The 19,762-nt window shown below is 44.8% G+C and overlaps 1 protein-coding gene across 8 annotated transcripts in view; it reads right to left on the reverse strand.

Moving 5' to 3' along the window:
- SCYL3 (SCY1 like pseudokinase 3) overlaps window positions 1–19,762 on the reverse strand; it is a 47,972-nt gene that overhangs the window by 4,287 nt on the left and 23,923 nt on the right. For all 8 annotated transcript variants that reach the window (XM_025878077.2, XM_073899994.1, XM_025878073.2 and 5 more), the window contains 7 exons: window positions 18,133–18,189; window positions 16,852–16,954; window positions 15,512–15,623; window positions 13,627–13,704; window positions 11,161–11,300; window positions 9,588–9,772; window positions 560–731 (listed from right to left, as the gene is read on the reverse strand). In XM_025878077.2, the coding sequence (XP_025733862.1) occupies window positions 560–731; window positions 9,588–9,772; window positions 11,161–11,300; window positions 13,627–13,704; window positions 15,512–15,623; window positions 16,852–16,954; window positions 18,133–18,189 (847 nt within the window). The remainder of the gene's footprint in view (window positions 1–559; window positions 732–9,587; window positions 9,773–11,160; window positions 11,301–13,626; window positions 13,705–15,511; window positions 15,624–16,851; window positions 16,955–18,132; window positions 18,190–19,762) is intronic.

Below are 19,762 nucleotides of genomic sequence, written 5' to 3' on the forward strand. Positions count from 1 at the left end.
TAAATATATACCCTTTGACCCAGTAGGTCTACTTCTGGGATTTTATCCTCTAGCAATAAAAGCCAAACTACATAAAGATACAGGTACATAGAAGACCTCTACTGCAGCAATGTAATATCCAGAAATGAAAGCAATATCCATCAATAGGGAAACCACTGAATGAATTATATTCAATGAAATATTAGGCAGCTGTCAAAAAAGGTGCTGTTTCTAGGTACTGACCTGGAGACCAGTCCCTGATAAGCCACTACACAAAAAAATTAAGTTGCAGAATTGCACATAGTATTTTCTCAATGTTTTGTTAAAAAATCCTATATTTGGGCATGTGTGTATGAAGATACATCTGCGTGTCTTTGTGGGGAAGAAAAAGGGAAGAAAAGATTCCCACTAAACTATTAAAACTGGTTACCTTACACACCCAGAGGGTATTGGGAGAGGGAAATTACTCTTTCTTTACCATTCTCTGTATCATTTGAAGACAACCCACCTGCATTATTTGTATAATGTTAACCTAATTAAACATTTAAAATAAAAAGCTATACTTTTTAATCATTCTTACCTTCTGGGGAAAGGTTGACCGTTTTCGTAAAACTTGGGGCAGTGCGTTTGAAGATCTTGGTTCTTTCTCCTCCCACAACCACCTCTGGTCCAAGCAAAGACACCAGCACTGCTAGGCTGTGAAGAGTAATTGCCACAATGGAATCGCTGGTATCACGCAAGCCCAGTAACACCTAGGAGCAAATCAGGTAGTAAGTGTACACAGCCACATTGCCTGTCTTCCTTCCCCATAAACAAGCGGCTGGGCTGCGATCAGACTGCTCAGATGACTGTTTCTTACATAGGTGTCAAAGGTCAGTAGCTCTCAAACTGTGGTCAAGAACCAGTATTTTCCCCTCCCAATCAATCACGATCTGATACATTGTTAAAAATACAATTAACAAAAATAAATACATTGGAAATAACAAAATTACTGTTAAACTGCTATAAAAGGTTCTAGGTTTGTCCATGATGCTGGTCTGCTCCTGCCCCAGGACCAAAGGCAGCTGAGCACTCTGGAGATCTCAGCTCTTTTAAGCTGACAGCATTCAGTATTCCAAGGAGGCCTCCCAGCAACTACTAATCGGACCTGACCCAGCTTAGTGTCGGATCAGCTGAGACAGGGTGGTTCAGGGTGCTATGGCTGCAGGACTCCCCAAATTCTTGGAGAAGCTAAATACTCCAATCAAAAGACAGAGTGACAAAAGCCTATACCTGTGGCAGAGGGGCTAACTGCAGACATGCAGTCTGACCGCTGGCCCTACCTACCAATGAGCCCACAGCAGCTTCCGGCCTCTCAACAGTGCAGGGAACAAACACCGCCCAGTGTGCCCACAGCAGGCAAAGTGGGTCACCAGAGCTGACTGGGCTAAAGGCAGACGTGGCTCAGCCACGAGAGTAGGGTACACACAGCCCACACAGGAGACACCCCTGGAGCGCCTGCGACCGATGACCTGGCAGGGAATGCACTTCAGGGCACCACCTTCAAGACGTAGCTGACTACGCTAATACATAGAGAAGATGAAGAAACAAAGGATTATGTCCCAAATGAAAGAACAAAGTCACAACAAAAGAGCTAAATGAAATGGAGATAAACAAAAATGCCTTATTTGAAGTAATGGTTATAAAGATACGCACTGGACTCGAGAAAAGAATGGATGAATGCAGAATTTCAACAAAGAGGTAGAAAATATAAAAAAGAATCAGAGGTGAAGAATTCAGTAAATAAAAAATATACTAATGGAAATATCAGCCGATTAGTGAAGGCAGAAGAACGGATCAGTGACCTGGATGACAGGGTAATGGGAAGCACCCAAACTGAACAGCAAAAAGAAAAAAAATAATAAAAAATGAGAACAGGTTAAAGGAATTCAGTGACATCATCAAGCGCAGTAACACTGGCATTACAGGAATCCCACAAGGGAGGGGAGAAAAGGAAGCAGAAAACCTATTTGAAGAAATAAGAGCTGGAGACATCCTTAATCTGGGGAAGGAAACAGACATCCAGGTCCAAGAAGCAAAGAGGCCCCCTAACAAGATTAACCTAAGAAGGTCCATGCCTAGACACAATAATTAAAATGACAAAAAGTAATGATCAAGGAATTTTAAAAGCGACAAGAAAAAAGCAAACAGTTACAGACAAGTAAAATCCCATAAGGCTATGAGCTTATTTTTCAGCAGAAACTCTGCAGGCCAGGGGGAGTGGCATGATAATCCCAATACTGAAAGGAAAAAACCTGCCACCAACAATACTCTACCCAGCAAGGTTATCTTTCAGAAGAGGAGGAAAGACAGAGTTTCCCAGACAAAAGTTAAAGTTCATCACTACTAAACTGGCCTTAAAGGAAATGTTAAAAGGAGTTATTTGAGTGGAAAGAAAAGGACATAATCCATAGTAAGAAAATTATGAAAGGGAGGCGCCTGGGTGGCTCAGTCGGTTAAGCGTCTGCCTTCGGCTGAGGTCATGATCCCCGGGTCCTGGGATCGAGCCCCACATCTGGCTCCCTGCTCCGCAGAGAGCCTGCTTCTCCCTCTCCCTCTCCCTCTGCCTGTCACTCTGCCTACTCGTGGTCTCTATCTCTCTGTCAAATAAAATCTTTAAAAAAAAAAAAAATTATGAAAGGAAAAAAATTTCACAGGTAAAAGCAAATATATAGTAAAGGCAGTAGATTGATCACTTTTAAGCCAATGTGGAGGTTAAGACACAAAAGAAGTAAAATCAAATATGATCTACAAAAATCAGTCAAGGAACACACAAAAAAAGATGTAAAATATGACTTCGTATACATAAAAAGGGAGTAAAAATTAAGTTCAAACTTAACGTTCTAAAGAAAGCACTGAAGTGACCATCAACTTAGCATAGACTGCTATACACATAAGATTTTATATGTGAACCTAATGGTAACCACAAATCAAACACCTATAACAGATACAGAAAAAGTAAAAGAGAAAGGAATCCAAGCACAACACTAGAAAACCATCAAACCACAACAGAAGAGAGCAAGAGAAAAAAGGAACAGAGAAGAACCATAAAAACAATCAGAAAACAATTTTAAAAATGGCAAAAAGGGCAGGGTAACTGAATAGATAAAAAACAAGACCCCACAATATGCTGCCTACAAGAGACTCACTCAGACCTAGACACACATACTAACTGAAAGGGAAGGGACTGAAAAAGTTATTCAATGCACATGGAAGTGAAGAAAAGCGGAGGTAGCAATACTTTGTATCAGACAAAATGACTTTAAAACAAAGACTGCAGCAGGAGACAAAGGAGGGCACTACAAATGATAAAGGGATCAATCCAACAAGAGGATACAATAATACGTATCTATGCACCCACCACAGGAGTGCCCACATACAAAGAGGGGCACTAACAGACCTAGAGACACTGACAGTAATTGTAGGGGACGTCAACACCCCGCCTCCATCAATGGATAAATCACACATAAAATCAACAGGTAACAATGGCTTTGAATGACACATTAGACCAGATGGACCTAACAGATATATAGAGAACACTCCATCCAAAAACAGAAAACACATTCTTTTCAGGTGCACACGGGACATTTTCCAGGACAGATCACATGTTAGGCCACAAAACAAGTCTCAATATATTTTAGAAGACTGAAACCATATCAAAGCATCTTTTCCAACAACAATGGTATAAAACTAGAAATCAATTATAAGGAGAAAACTGGGAAGTTCATAGAGATTAAACATGCTACTGAACAACCTATGGGTCAAAAAAGAAATCAAAGGAGAAAAAAAAACCTTATGAGATAAATGAAAATGGAAAAACAACATACCAAAATTTATGGGATGCAGCAAGAGCAGTTCTAAGAGGGGAATTCACTGTGATAAATGCCTACCTCAAGAAACAAACAAAAAAATCTCAAACATTAACTTTATACCTCAAAGAACTAGAAAAAGAATAAATGAAAAAACATATGAAATAGAAACCAAAAAACAGAAAAAATTCAAAACCAAGAGCTGGTTCTTTGAAAAACGAAATTGACAAACCTTACCTAAACACATCAAGAAAAAAGGAGGACGCAAATAAAATCAGAAATGAATGTTACAATTGATAACACTGAAATACAAAGGATAAGAGACTACTGCGAATAATTACATGCCCACAAATTAGAAAAATAGAAGAAATGGATAAATTCCTAGAAACATACAACCTACTAAGACTGAATCATAGGATTCAATCCTATTCAATTCAATCAAGGAACAGAAAATCTGAACAGGCTGATTATTAGTAAGGAGACCGAATAATCCAAAGACTCCCAACAAACAAAAGTCCAGGATCAGATGGTTTCACTAGTGAATTATACCTAAACATTCAAAGAAGAAATAACACCAAACACTAATTTGACCCATGCTTACTGCAATGTTATTTACAACAGCCAAGACAGGGAAACAACCTAAGTGTCCATCAAGAGACAAATGGTAAGAAAGATGCAGCATATACAAATACCACTCAGTCATAACAAAAGATGAGATCATGCCATTTGTGACAACATGGATGGACCTAAAGGGGATTATGCTAAGTGAAATAAGTCAGACTAAGAAAGCCAAACACCATGTGATTTCACTCATGAGTGGAATCTAAAAAACAAAACAGGGATGCCCGGGTGGCTCAGTTGGTTAAGCATCTGCCTTTGGCTCAGGTCGTGATCTCAGGGTACTGGGACTGAGCCCCACATTGGGCTCCCTGCTCAGTGGGAGCCTGCTTCTCCCTCTCTCTGCTGCTCCCCCTGCTTGAACTCTAATAAATAAAATCTTTAAAAATAAATAAAAAATAAAAAAACAAAACAAACACGAATAAACAAACAGCAGAATCAAACCTGTAAATACAGAGAACAAACTGATGGTTGTCAGGGGGGAGGGCGAACAAGGTTGGGCACAAGGGGTGAAGGGCAGTGGGAGGCTCAGGCTTCCAGTTACGGCCTGAGTAAGTCATGGAAATAACAGGCACCGCATGCGGAGTACAGTCAACGATACTGTCAAAGTGATGTATCGGGACAAATGAGCTATCACCTCATACCTATGAGAATGGCTTTTATCAAAAAGACAAGAGGTAACAAGTGCTGGTGAGGATGTGGGAAGAGGGAGCCCTGGTGCAGCCACTGTGGAAACAACATGGGCGTTCCTCAAGAAGTTAAAAAAAAAAGAGAGAGAAAGAAAAAGAAAAGAAAAAGAAAAAGAAAAAGAAAAAAAAAGAAAGAAAGAAAAAAAAGAGAAAGAAAAAGAAAAGAAAAAGAAAGAAAGAGAAAGAAAGAAAAGAAAAGAAAAAAGAAAACAACTACCATAAGATCCAGCAATTCCACTTCTGGGAGTTTATCCAAAGAAAACATAAACACTAACTTATACTTAATTTACACTTAACACCCCCCCCCATGTTCCCTGCAGCATTATTTACAACAGCTGAGATATGGACACCTAAGTATTCATCAATGGACGAAGGAGTAACGAAAATGTGATTTTATACACACACACACACACACACACACACAGGAATATCATTGAGCCATATAAAAAACAAAATCTTGCCATTTGCGACAACACGGATAGACTTTGAGAGCATTATGCTGAGTGAAATAAGTGAGAGAAAGACAAATACCACATGATCTCACTTATATGTGGAATCTAAAAAAAACAAAACGGGGCACCTGGCTGGCTCAATCAGTGCAGCATGCGACTTTTGATCTCAGGGTTGTGGGTTCAAGCCCTATGTTGGGTGTGGAGATCACTTAATTAAAATTTTAAAATCTTTTTTAAAAAAAGATTTTATTTATTCATTTGAGAGCAAGCGAGCATGAGCTGGGGGAGGGGGGGCAGTGGGCAGAGGGAGAAGCAGACTCCCAGCTAAGCAGGGAGCCCCAACACAGGGCTCAGTATCAGGATCTGAGCTGAAGGTAGATGCTTAACCATCTGAGCCACCCAGGCGCCCCCAAAATTAAAAAAATCTTTAAAAATAAAAATAAAATAACAGAACAAAACAAGCTCATAGAGAGAACACTGGTGGTGCCAGAGATGGGAAAGAGGATGGTGAGGAGGGGCCAAAAATGGGTGAAGGGGTCAAATAAGTCAGGGGTCCCTGGGTGGCACAGTCGGTTAAGCGTCTGACTCTTGGTTTCGGCTCAGGTCATGATCTCAGGGTTGTGAGATCTAGCTCCATGTCAGGCTCCACGCTCAGCAAAGAGTCCGCTAAAGCCAATCTCTCCCTCTGCCCCTCCCCGCGTTCACTCTCTAAGTAAATAAATAAATCTTAAAAAAAAAAAAAGTCATGGGGATGTAACATACAGCATAGTGACTATCACTAATATTACCATATTGCATAAAGTTGCTAAGAACATAAATCTTAAAAGTTCTCAACAAAGAAAAAGGAATTTAGTAAACTATGTATGGTGACAGATGCTAACAAGTCTTACTGTGATCATTTCACAATATATACAAATACTGAATCATGTGGTACACCTGAAACTAATAGGTTATATGTAAATTATATCTCAATTAAAAGACCGCTTTACATGTTCATTCTCCTTATCTGTACGCACGTCACTGCAGGACCATAAACACAGTTCAGAGACAGGCAGTGTCTACTGAGCACACTTGTCTACGTCCCTCACACATACGTCCCTAGCCCCTGCCCCTCTTCTCAGCTTTACACATGCAAAAGGATAGGACTTGGAAAACTGTCTTTGTATCTGATGTACATAACACCTGCCCCAAACTGAGTCAACTATGATCCCTTTCCAGCATTAACTGGAATGTGGAGAAACTGGTTACCTCTGTGGCTTGCTATACTGAGGACAATAAACTTGGAAGCTATGGGGACAACCATGTTTGGCCACGTGTACGTCAAACAATGAAAAGCTAGTCTTCGGAAAGTCAAAAGTGGGACAGATCAAAAGAGAAAAGAAAGGAATGAAGAGCATGTGGCTGAGTCCCAGCTGCACTTGATTTCCATGTAAGGCAGTTCTGACATCCTTTTATTAAAGTCTCTTTTTTTGCTTTAGCTCGTTTAAGTGGGCTTCAGTTACTTGCAACCAAAAGAAACTCAACTACGACAGTCACAGGCAGGTCTCGAGAAGCTTTGCTCTAAACCGGCAAAGACCTGTGTGAGGAAGATGGCGTGCAAAGCACCTGCACCCGGCCAGAGAGAGGGCCAGGGTTAACGGGCCTCCCCAGGGGCGGGAGCATGGCATCACGGGTACCAGGGATCCTGGGTTCTGGTGCCAGCTTCTCTAGGAATTCTCATTATGACTCGACTCATCATTTACTTTTTCTGGTCTAGTTCCCTCATTTATCCAAGATCAAGATTTCCAACAAGACTCAATAAGGTAATTATCAGGTCCAATGCTAACAAATCAGGCACTTTCTCAAAACAAAGCTGTACAAATAAAGTGTGTTTCTTTCGAAAATGATGAGAATTCCAACCACTGAGGTACTTATAAAATAACAAACCACCAAGCCACAAATCCGAGTCATCCTCAAACTCTGCCTCTCTCATGAGAAGCTAAGTCCTCCCCTTCTACCCTTTTTATGTCCCTCTCCCATAACCACTGTCCCCACATCTTCCCCAGACTTTGCCTTCTCTTAGCTGGACTGTTCCAATAGCTTCCTACTTGACCTCCCTTTCTACAGTCCATCCTCCACACTGCTACCAGAGCGAACTCTGTAGCACATAAATATTGGCCAAGTGGGGCGCCTGGTGGCTCAGTCAGTCGAGCATCTGACTCTTGGTTTTGGCTCAGGTTGTGATCTTGCAGCTGTGGGATCGAGCCCCAAGTCAGGTTCCACGCTCAGTGTGGTTTGCTTCAAATTCTTTCTTCCTGCCCGTCCCCCCTTGCACCTGCACTCACTCACTCTCTAAAATAGAATATTTTTTTAAAAAACTGGCCAAGTTATTCCCCTACAGAGGGGAGCCTTCGCTGTCTTTCACACACTGCTGACTCAATCTTTGGGCTCAGCTCAGTGTCAATTCAGAGACCTACGAGAACTCTATTTCAGAGGGAGTGCTCCGGCCCTCTTCGACATTTTCAGACACAACTACATCAGGGTAGCAGTAACACAACATGCTATCTTGTGGTTGCTTGGCCCTAAAGCCAGCCCCTCCCCTCTGTGGTCCCCCCAGTACCCATGTGCTTGTGTAAACCAGCACCTAACGAACCTGCTGACTTGCACGACTCACTCGAACCGAGAGACTGGAACAGAAGTGACACTGTTCATTCCTAACCTGTGCCTCAGAAAGGCCGCTCTGGCGCTTCCCATAGCCCTGGGCAGCCGGGTAAGAAGTCCACCTACACTGTTAGAGATGTGACAAAGGGGAACAGAGGCCCTGACACGTCCCGAGACTACGTGGAAAGAGAGGCCCAGCTAAGCCCAGCCTTTCAGCCATCCCCTCCAAGGTGCCAGGGGACTGCTCGTCAACTGACATCATGTGCAATGACAGAATCCCCAAATTGAGCCCGTCAATCCAAAGAACTGTGAGACAAAAATGACTGTGGACAGGCACTAAGTTTTGGGGTGGTCTGTGACACAGCAACAGATAACAAACACCTATCTTTCCCACCTCCTAGATCCTTGAAAGCAAGGTGTTATATACCTCTATGGCCCCAGGACCCAAGCATAAGACGTGGCATAAAACCACGTCTCACAAATAATTTGCAAATCAATTAATCTCATAGGAAAACAAATTATTTGAAAGTTACTACATGGCTGACAAAATCTTTTACTACCTTCTACTGAGTTGAATACTGTCTCCTAAATATTCACACCCAACCAAAATGTGACCTTAAAATGAAGTTGCACTGGGTTAGAGTGGGTCCTAAATCCAATGACTGGTGTCTTTTTAAAAAGGCCAAGTGAAGACACAGAGGGGAAAAGGCCACATTGACAACAGAGGCAGATTGGCATGACCCACAGTTACAAGCCAAGTCAAGGACTGCCGGGAGCTCCCAGGAAGGGGGAAGAAAGCAAGGACGGCTTCTCCCCTAGAGCTTTCAGAGGAAGCACGGTTATTTCAGACTTCCGACCCCCAGAACCCGGAGAGAACAGATTTCTATTGTTTTCAGCCAGGCAGTTTGTGGTAACTTGTTCTGCGAGTCCCAGCAAACCAGTATAAAGCTGGAGCCCCCGAGCGGCTAAGAAACAGGCTGGAAGCCACAAGTCCAAATCATCTCATTCTCCCCTCAGTTATATATAACTTAATTGTTTTATAGTATTTAGTTGGGGACACTTACAGTTTTTGTCACAAAGCATCCACAAAGGATTCCTGTTCCTTTTCCCCAAAGAATTAGCAGACAGAATTAGTTTTCCCAGGTTAAGACCAAATATGTTAGTTTAGCTGATTTGCCTGCGTGAGGGGAATGGAAATGCAATCTGAATTCCAGTCTTTTGTACGCCAGTAGCTCTGAAACCCAACTGCTGCTCAGAGCCTCCGAAGCGAGGATCTTCCGGCTCCAAACCCTCGGCTTCCTTTCAGCCCCCACGTGAGCCATGCCCGCTCTCCCCACCCCTCCTCGCCGGCCATCTCTGACCTGTGGCAAGATGATTTTCTTCAGCTGCTCCTGAGTGAAGTGCTCCACGTAGGCCTCCAGGTGAGACAGCAGCACCATCCGCACGTGCTCCTCGTGCACCTCAAACAGCTGAAGCAGCACAGGGATCACCCGCGACTGGAACAGGGCCGGCGACAGCAGGCAAGGGGTGTCTCCCCGCGCGCTGTCTACCCCCAGATCAGAGGTAGTTACAGATGAAAAGGCAAACTGTCATTTCCATGAAAGGAGCACAAAGGATAATTCATAAACTGAGCCCACAACGTGACACATAGTCTAAGTACTCTTCTAAATTCTTATGCCCCAAACCAAAGGAAACCTTTTTGGTTGACCCCAATCGCTCAAGGCTCAATTACCTTAAATACACTGGACTTTGTAGAAATATTTTTGAAATACTCTACCAGATTTAATCAGCAACAAAGAAAGCTTATATTTTAATAGACTCCTGAATCAGTAACTTTGTATACGTTTCTGTTTAGTCAATGAGGAATTTCATACACTAGATTAGATCAATACTGCTGCTTCAGTTTTATCTGCAAAACCAGGAGGTGGTAAATGTCACAACGGGACTTGAAGCTGGGTGGTCCTATCTTTCTGCTAGTCATGGCGGTGGTTATCAGACACACCCACCATAATCATTTGGGGACCCTTACAAATATATATCGATATAGTCCTGCCCTGGCTCTGTCCTGCTACCAGTGGATTAGGCATGCAGGCAAAATTTGTAAAAAGCTCCCCAGGTGATTCAGAAGCACCCCCCTCTAAGATCTACTGAGTAAGAGAATGACTGAGCTATAAAGAAAAACTCAGGGACTGAACGATCAGTGTGCTGCACACCTGAAACTAATGTAACACTGTGTCAACTATACTGCGATGAAAAAAACAAGTCAGGGAATGACAAAGAATATAAGGAAATTCTATGTTGTAAAATAGTTTCCTATAATGCTGCTTTGCTGGATCCAGATCTTTTAAGAAAATAAATTCTGAAGGCAGAATTCTACCTAACACGAAATTCTACAGACTGTTAATGCTATATTGTCTAACCTGACGGGTTACCATCTGCAGTGCTTATAAAGTGAGAGTATCAGAATAATAACCTCATTTCACATTCAGAAAAAAACAGAAGTTCTAAGTAGGAAAGTGATCTCCATGCTTTTCAATCTTTCCACTGAAAATACAAAATAAATGGGTTGCTCTTGGGAAGTCAGAAAGCACAGGCCTAACTGCAAATGCAAAAGTCCTATGAAGATGGATGCCTTATCCTAAAACTCCATGTGCATCTCCTATTCTAGTCCTACCTGTGTGTGTGTGTGTGTGTGTGTGTGTGTGTGTTTCAATATGTTACCCTTCTATAGTAAATCTGACTCTCCAGGAGATGCTCCTTATTTACCCAGTGGGCTCTGGTACCCAGGTCTGAGTCAAAATGATCACCTAAGGGGCCAATAATTGTTTTTAGAGACATATCTAACTATACCAGGCAGTAATCTCACTTGGCTAAAATAAGGACTAATAATGCCCAAACTCCTTAATGACCAATAATCCTTTGAAAAAAGTTCACCTTTTTTGGGGCCAAGCAGATGAGGAAGAAAACTCTTAACCGCTACCGGCTCTGCAAACACCAACTGATTAAGCAGAAGAGGCACCAACCGTGAGGCTATTAACTCCTCTGACAAGCAGCTGACTCTGTCCAGCAGGAATCTGAGGGCACAGAAGAAGAGCCTGGGAACCTGGTTGTGACACTGTATCTGCTTCCTTGTACACTTCAGACACACACAGCCCTCTCCGACTTCTGTCACAGTGAGGCACTGTGAAACGTGGCCAGGGAAGGTGAACGGGTGGTTCCAAGGTTTTTAGGAAAAATGCAGCGGGTGTGAGAGAAGGCTGCCAGCACACAGACAAGCTCCGATCTGAGTTAGGAAAAGTTTCAACAAATTGCCCCTTATTTACAGACCAGTGTCCTCCTTTTCCCCAATAAGCCAGAAGCTTCCTAGTCAGTTAAAAGGACTTTCTTCAAATTTAAAAAATGTAGGATATAATTTTATCTAGAGTTCCCACAGTAAACAAAAATACAAGCTAAACTTCCTAAAATAACACACGTAAGAGCATTCTGTTAAGAATACACAGATGCAGGCGCCTGGGTGGCTTAGCTGTTAAGCGTCTGCCTTCGGCTCAGGTCGTGATCCCAGGGTCCTGGGATCGAGCCCCGCATTGAGCTCCCCACTCGGGGGGAAGCCTGCTTCTCCCTCTGCCACTCCTCCTGTTTGTGCTCCCTCTCTCACTGTGTCTGTCAAATAAATAAAATCTTAAAAAAAAAAAAGAATACAGGTATTTGGGACCCCTGGATGGCTCAGTCGGATAAGCAGCTGACTCTTGATTTTGGCTCAGGTCATGATTTCAGGGTCATGAGACAGATCCCCGTGTCAGGCTCTGCATTTGGGCGGGGCGGGGGGGATCTGCTTGGGATTCTCTCCCTTTCCCTCTGCCCCAACCCCTGCTGTCTCTCTCTCTCTCCAAAAAAAAAGAAAAGACCCAGGTATTAGGAAGTAGCAGCGGCAACCTCCCCCTACCCGGTCACCGTTAGCAGGCCGTCTTGCCTCCTACGGCCTGAGCAAACAGGCCACCACGCCCTAACGGGTCTATGTCCCCGCCTCCCCCACGGGTCCCCGGGATGCGGGGCCTCCTCGTACTTCCCACTGCGCCCAGCCACTGTCACCCCACAGCCTGACCTCTTCCGGGGCCACAGCTCTCTTCCCCGAGCCCTGCTCCCTCAGCCTACACCCCTGCCCACATCTCTTTCGTCCTAAACACAAGCCCTTCTTGTCTCCACTCCCTTCTTCGGCTATTCTCTGCTCTCTCTTCTCCGAACTTCTCAGGAGGTTCTACGCAGTCCACTTTCTCACCTTCCGTTCACTTCTGAGCTCACTGCGGCCTGGCTCCCTCCGCTCCAACGGCTCCTCCTCAGACGAGGCCGCCACTGCTCCCCCCGACTCCTCAGTGAACAGGGATTCCCCCGACCTTTCCGAACGTTCCTCTGCCGGGACCACAAGGCTTCTGGGCATTCTCCGAACCTCCGGTCACCATCGCTGCTTTGTCTCACTGGTCAGCCACCCCCGTACGAGGTTGGGCGGCTGCCCCAGGGTTACGTCTGGGCACTCGGTCTTCCCCATAACTCCGCTTTCTCTGGGAAACTGTCGCCGACTGCAGGCTGTGACACCCTGGTCCTCACTGCTGGCTCCTCGGCTGCCGACGTCTCTCCCAGGCCTCAGACCCATCTGGCCAAATGCCCGTGCACATCTCCGTCTACAGCTCCCCCCCCGACACTGTGCAGGGACACCCTGACCCCAAACTCCTCACGTTCCCGGCGCGCTGGGGCCTCTCCTCCAGGATTCTCTAATGCTCTTGGGATCATCCCTAAGGGCTTGCCAATCTGACGTTGAAAGTTCTTCCTGTCTGTGTCTTCACTGTACCACCGATGCCTGCCAAGGTCTACCAACCATTCCAAGTCCCGTAAAAAATCAACCCGTGCCCTCCACAGACGACAGAGCGATCCGCCTTGGGAGATTTAACCACTTCACAGACCGCTTCCACGGCTTCAATGCCTGAAGCCCACTGCTTACCACCAGTGTCACTGGTTCTCACTGCCCCACCTGAGGGTGCCCACCTCTCACCCACCCCAGCCTCGGAGTCTACGCTCCAACTGGACCCAGCTGCTAGGTGTGCCAGGCTCAGCACGCGCCCTGCCTCTGTGCACTCGTTCCCGCTGCCTAGAATACCTCCTCTCTCTCCTCTGGGGTCTCAGGACGCCCCCGGCAAGCTCTATCACTGTTTAAGGACTACCAGTCTGCATGTTTCCCCCACCAGAACCATCTGTCCATCCCAGGGCCTAGCAGAAAGCCAACACACAGGAAATATCCAAAAAGCTTGGCCCGAGAAAGTAAACGTCTGACTCATCTCTCTACCCAAAGTGATTACACAGACTTAATCCAAGTTACTGAATTTTAAGCCCTTCACTTTGTGAACTTACTTGAAAAATTCAGTTTTTTCCTCTTCACTCTTCAATGTTAAACTTTTCAAGAAATTCACAACTTCTAGAAAATCATTCCTAAATGCCAAAGAGAAAAAAAAAATATGCAGGACAATAGATTAGAGAAGGCATGTTAAATACTGAAGCCATAACCACAGACCACACTATGCTAATATTCAAGGAAACATTCTCCCATGCCACTTAGAAGACTCTATTATAACTAAGTAGCTCATGAGACAAATGCTATGAGCCAGGCCCACCAGCATTTTAAGAACAGCAAAGAGATCTGTGAAGAGGATACATGCTTCAAGGCACATGGTGTGTAAACAAACACCCACAAACCCGGTGGTTTGAGCAATCAAGAGTCTTCTGAGCTTTTGTTGCAATAGGATGTGGTGAAATGAACTGTCCCGGGAACAGTGGTATTGGGGTGATCAAGCACTGCAAACAGTCGTTGAAATCTCCAGTCTGCTCTAGTGAAGTAAGAACTCTGAGAGGGTTGGAGAAAGAGGCATCTCTCGTGCCAGTCACTGGAATCTTCCCATTGCTCCTGTCCGAAGCCCTGAGGCCATTTTCTCAGCCAGGCCGGGGGGGGGGGGTCCCCGCAGGGCCTGTGAGGCTGCACACTGCCCAGCTCCAGGGGAACGCTGCTCCCGTGCTCCCGTCCTACCGGGACGAGGCTGCTGGGCCATCCGCACGCAGCACCCCGAGTCTCCACATCTTACATCGACACCCCTTTCTTTCCCTCCGGCTTAGCAGCAGAGAAAAAACACAAATGTCTTAACTGACATCTAATCAAGTTGGCTCACACGTAACCATCAGAGTTCAGGAAGAGGTAGCTGGTGTGGGTTTTGGTTTTCTCTCCCATCTCTGCTTAAAGTACAATTCTTACTAAAGAACTCTTACCACACAGTGATGAGATCATCTACTTGCTGTAAAGGGTTGTTCTTTGTAGAGCTCTTATATCAAGGTAAATAAAATACTGGTATGAATTATCCAAAAGGACACAGAAATGCCTTGGTTAGAAGAATCTTGTAATGGGCAAGGTTTTGAACAGTTTCTTTGAAATGTAAATGTCAAATAAAATCCTAATAGCTATAGTGAAACTACCTCTCTGCCCTGTTTAATAATATGGCCCCTAGTCCTACCCTAGAGGTAATTCACCCCCTCCAAGGAGAACGTTAGCTTTCCTTCCACTCTGGTTTTTCTTGGGCTCTCCAACCGCGAACAAGTAAGGGTCTTTAGTTTCAAAATGGACATAAGATCAATTCTGCTAATCAAAGTTGCGACTGTGAAATTAACCTTTGGGTCATGGAAATGAAAAGGTGGAGGACATGTAATTAAAACTGACCTTGAAGAGAGGTTCAAAAACATCTCTGAATCCAGCGACAGTATTACCATTCTATCGTGCCCTCCCTTTAGACTTCTGTGCTTCTCTTCCATCATGTATTACTAAACCAAGAAGACAATCTTCTGCCTGAAGAAAAATGAGCTCCTTTCCCCCAAACAAGAAAAATTTTCAACAATAACAAATTCTTATCAAGAACACGATGGCAGTAGAGAGTTTCTCAATTCCTTGACAACTGCAAACCACTAGCCTCTTCACCAACCCAAGTCCTAAGGGGACCTGGCTGTAACTTCTAGACTCAAGCCTTCACCACAGTTAAAGATATCTCAAACTTCCTGTGATAAGAACCTGAGAGGCAGCCCAATTTTGCCCTCTGTTTTCCCATGTGGACGTGATTTAAACCTCTCCTGACAGTGAACGGCAACCACAGGAGGGACCGCGTGACCGGGGCCCCCAAACCCCATGGCTGGAACGCCAGGTCCAAGAGCAGGCCGGCTGCGGGGGAAACAGCTAGCCAAGGCCGCCAGATGCCCTCACCTGAAGAAGTCATGGGACAGTAAGGTGCAGAGCGCTGGCCGACATTTTGGAATAGGATTCAGCAAGGTTGAGTGCAAGGTCTGTTGAAAGCTGGAGAGAACATCCGCTGAAACTGAAATCCAGAGCTACAGTTAGTTTCCAATGCCTTCTCCCTCTTTCCAGGACCTCTATAGCTGGAGACTGACGAGAGCAAAAACCAACCTGTAAAAGCCCAAACAAACAAAGCCCTGGCTGTTGCTAAGCAGAAGCCAGACTCCAAGGCAGGTGTACAAAACTCACCTGCCCACACAGCCAACCCCCACCCACTCCCCGGGGCTGCTCTATGGAGCCGCCTCACTTCCAGGCTGGCAGTCCGGGTTAGCTCAGCTCAGGCCTAAAGATGGCTGAATAGGTGGCAGGTCCGCGGGCCTCTCCCACCAGGGTTCCCCATCCAGAGAACACGAAAAGTTATCGGAATGACCGTATTTTCTTATCTCCCAAGGATGGTACATAATTGCCACCATTCCAGACACAGTAGGGTAGTAAGTTCATCCCTACAAGGGCGGCCTTAGGGCCTTAAGGGTGTAATTCTCAAGTATTTTTAGGCTGAGACAATTTAGAGCCAGCAGCTGAATGATGCTTGTAACTTCAGAACGCTGCAGACACCTGGTGAAAGAAACTGCATTAGAGCTGCACGAAGCCTGGGCCAAGTGCAATCCCGGGCAGCAAGGGGCCTCACGGGGCAGGCACCCCCGGCCAGGCAGCAGGTGGGCACCTGAAGGCCGGCAGTGGCTGGAGCAGAGTGAAGCAGGCTCCAGGCGTGCCTCTGGAGAGCTCAAAAGAGAAGAAAACAATGTGCTCAGTAGCCTGGGCTCTCCGGGGCAACAAAAGAAAAGGTAATAAGCACATTATATTAAGAAGAAAAATATCAAAAGGACTTGGAAAGAATAAAGACAAAGAAATGCTAAGCTTGATTTAGATTAATAAAAAATGTTGAATCCTCCTCTTTCCTTCAGATGGTTCCACATCCATCGGTTAACAGTGTTCATTTACGTGGCCGACTAAGGAACAGAGGCTTCAGACCACAAGAACCAATCCCAGGAAGTATCACGAGAGTAACCTGGGCTACTTAAGAGTCAGAGCTGAAGGTGGTTCCTACTTAAAATGCTTTTAACTCTGCAAAGTAAAGAAATCAGAGCTTCTTTCCTCACTGCTGTTAAGATCTGCCCTAGGCAAGTTATTTGGTAAGCAACAGATTCCTTATTGTGATCAAAGACTGCGGTCCTTTGAATCCACACAGAACAGGCCGTGAATGACCTTCCTACTTATTCTGTGGATGCAGTAGTACAACTCCGACTCACCCTGTTCACTTAAGATTGTGAGCAAACTTTCCACCAATGTCCCAAACGCATAGGCGTCCCGGGCATGTCCGTGTGACTCAGGCAGGGTTGTGAATTCTGGAGACTGAAAGCAGGAAAGATCATTAAACCTAGAGAATCTGCCTTATAAACCACACCTAAGTTTTCTCTGAAGCACTCTCCCGTGTTTGCATTTATGAGATTCCAAGCTAACCTCACAGCACCATCCACTCGCTTACAGGCTTCTACACTCGGAGTGAATGGAATTTATCAAAGATTTAAAAATATCAAACAAGTGCAAAAAGAAAACAAAAGGCCTAAATAGGATATATGTCTGTGGCTTTCAAAAATATTTTTGGCTGCAACCAGATTTTTAAAATGTTTATTATTATGATTACCGTTAGTGGAAGGAATATATACACATATGCATAAAGACTCACGTAACGGAAACAAAAGTTTCATAAAACAATACTTAGCCTTACTACCTACAGCACTTAATGGTATTTTCTACTTTACTCCTTTTTCTCAAAATGCTTGTCAGAACCTCTAACAACTTGATTTAAAACCACAAATCAGTCTGAAAAACTCTAGTACATACACACAGTGCTGATTTGGATCAACAGGATTTATTTCAAGTCTTAGGTCTACACTCAAGTTTGTAGTTGGGTTTGTATTTCCTATAAAGCACATTAAATATGTCTTTGGGGATTGCGGTCTATTTCCAGCAGTTATAAAAACAAATTTAGAGGGAGCAACTTCCTTCATATTTACTGGTAAATACAATCTTCACCAGCAGCTGGTGGTGAAGGCAAGAAACAAAACAGAATAGAAAGGTTCATCGACCTATCAGGGAAATTTGTGGATGGAACCTTTGTCACTCAAGATTATTAATGCCAATCATCACTCTTCTAGGTCTCGTGGCGTCCTAACCAATAACCGACAGGCCGATGAATGGCTTCGGGGAAGCAAAGGAAGGGCTGGTGTGTTGCACCCCCAGCTCTTTGGGCTTCCAGCAAAATACAAAGACCCTGAAATGGGTCTGAAGCACCAACCCTGTCTTTACACGGTATCCTAGGTGTCTGTACCACCAAAAATGTAAGCGGACTGTCAGGGAAAAGGCTCCCTGCTGTGGTGATGAGATTAATCTGAGAAGCTGTCCGGCCAAAGGCATTCTGAGGCATCTGCAGCTTGGCCAAGAAAGAGGGGACAGACAAAAGGTTCTTTTAAGTTTCACACTCAGTCACACGAAGAAGCCTTTGTTACAGCTGAAGCATGTCATCTTACCATCTCTTCAGGAGGGATGGATGCTGGGTCTCTGACTGACTGAATACTCCTCAGAAACTAGACAGAGAAATAAATTAAGGAAAATAATTCACACACAGGTCTGGTGAACCAATCACAGCAAGTTACAGAAGCAACCAGCAATGGAAATAGCAGCAATGAAGCCTTCACACCAATGCCACATGTTAAATACGTACATGTGAAATCTTGCTAATTAAAAAATGTGAATACAGTACCTGGCACAGCACGAGGCTCAGTGGAAAAGACAGGTTAGTTCCCTGCCTCTCCCCTTCAGCCGGGTAGGGCGCCCTCTGCTGTTCAGAGGCATCTCTGCATCTCACTTCCTTCCACTAATCATTAGGAATACGTCTTTCTCATCTTGCCTAGTTATTAATAAATAAAAGGCTTTTCTAGCATAGAACAAATCTATCATTAATCTTCTGACTGAATCAAGTCAATCTTAAGGCTCGCTGCCACGTGAGATACCAAAGTTGAGGACCTTATTAGCTACAGAGATGACATCCACAGAACAAAGACATTCATTCACTGATTCAAAGATTATTTTTCAAGAGCTTCTATGTCCCAAACACCACTTACGGCATGAGAAATACAAAAGGAATATGGTAAATTCCCTGCCCCCAGCCAGGTGCTCACAATCTAGAATGTAAACTAAAAATTTCAGTGATGTGCTGAGTGCCATGGAAGCACAGGAGGGACAAATTTCTTTGGGTAGGGAACACCCAGGGGAGGGCTCCACAAAGAGACTTAGCTAGATCTGAGACTTCAGCTCATCTTCCATTCTCCAGAGATCCTGGGGGAAGCGAGGCATCCCAGCAACGGAACGGCACACAAGGGAAGTAGAGGGTGCTGGGGTACCACCCCTGCGAGAACTCGGGGAGACCAGAATGCAACTCAGTAGCTGGAAGTGGTATGTGACGCTGAAGGGAGGCTGGGGAAGAGCTTGCGGAGGGCCTTCCACGCCATGGTAAAGAATTTGGAACATTGATCGTAGGATGAACTACGTGCTGTTATACTAATTAGATGTAAGGTGAATTCTGAGAAGAAAGGGATCGACTAGGGCAGAAATATTACCAGAGGAGCATCTCTGTGGTGGAAGTAGAAGGTGAACTGGGCAAGAGCCCAGGAAGGTGCACACTTAACATGGCCCACGTGTGGAAGCCCCACAAGAGAACAGGGGAAACCAGACGGAGCCAGTAGGTCGCGAGCCGCCACTTCAGTAGGGCTGCCGGGATGAGATTGGTTTGGTTTTTTTCTGTTTTTCAGAAAGAGCAAGTCTAGTGGCAACATGCAAAATGGTGAACACAAGAAACAAAACAGAAGAGGAAGGTTCATCAACCTAGGAGGGAAATTTGTAGATCCTGGTCAGACAAAACCAGTAAGGGGTACAGAGGCAGCAACAACACAGCCCACTGGGAGGAGTTAAGATGCATGGGTCCTAACTCCAGCTGTTAGGACACAGCGTGTGACTTTGGACAATGTGACGGTTGTTAACGAACATTTCTTCAGTACCTGATGCATGCCAGGCACTACTCTAGGAAGAGATGTAAAGATACATATAAGAGACTCTCACACCCTCACGAAGCTCAAACACTGGTAAGAAAACAGACACACA

This window comes from Callorhinus ursinus, unplaced genomic scaffold, assembly GCF_003265705.2.
Source record: "Callorhinus ursinus isolate GAN/ISIS: 27379988/994484 unplaced genomic scaffold, GSC_fseal_2.0 scaffold13, whole genome shotgun sequence".
NCBI lineage: Eukaryota > Metazoa > Chordata > Mammalia > Carnivora > Otariidae > Callorhinus > Callorhinus ursinus.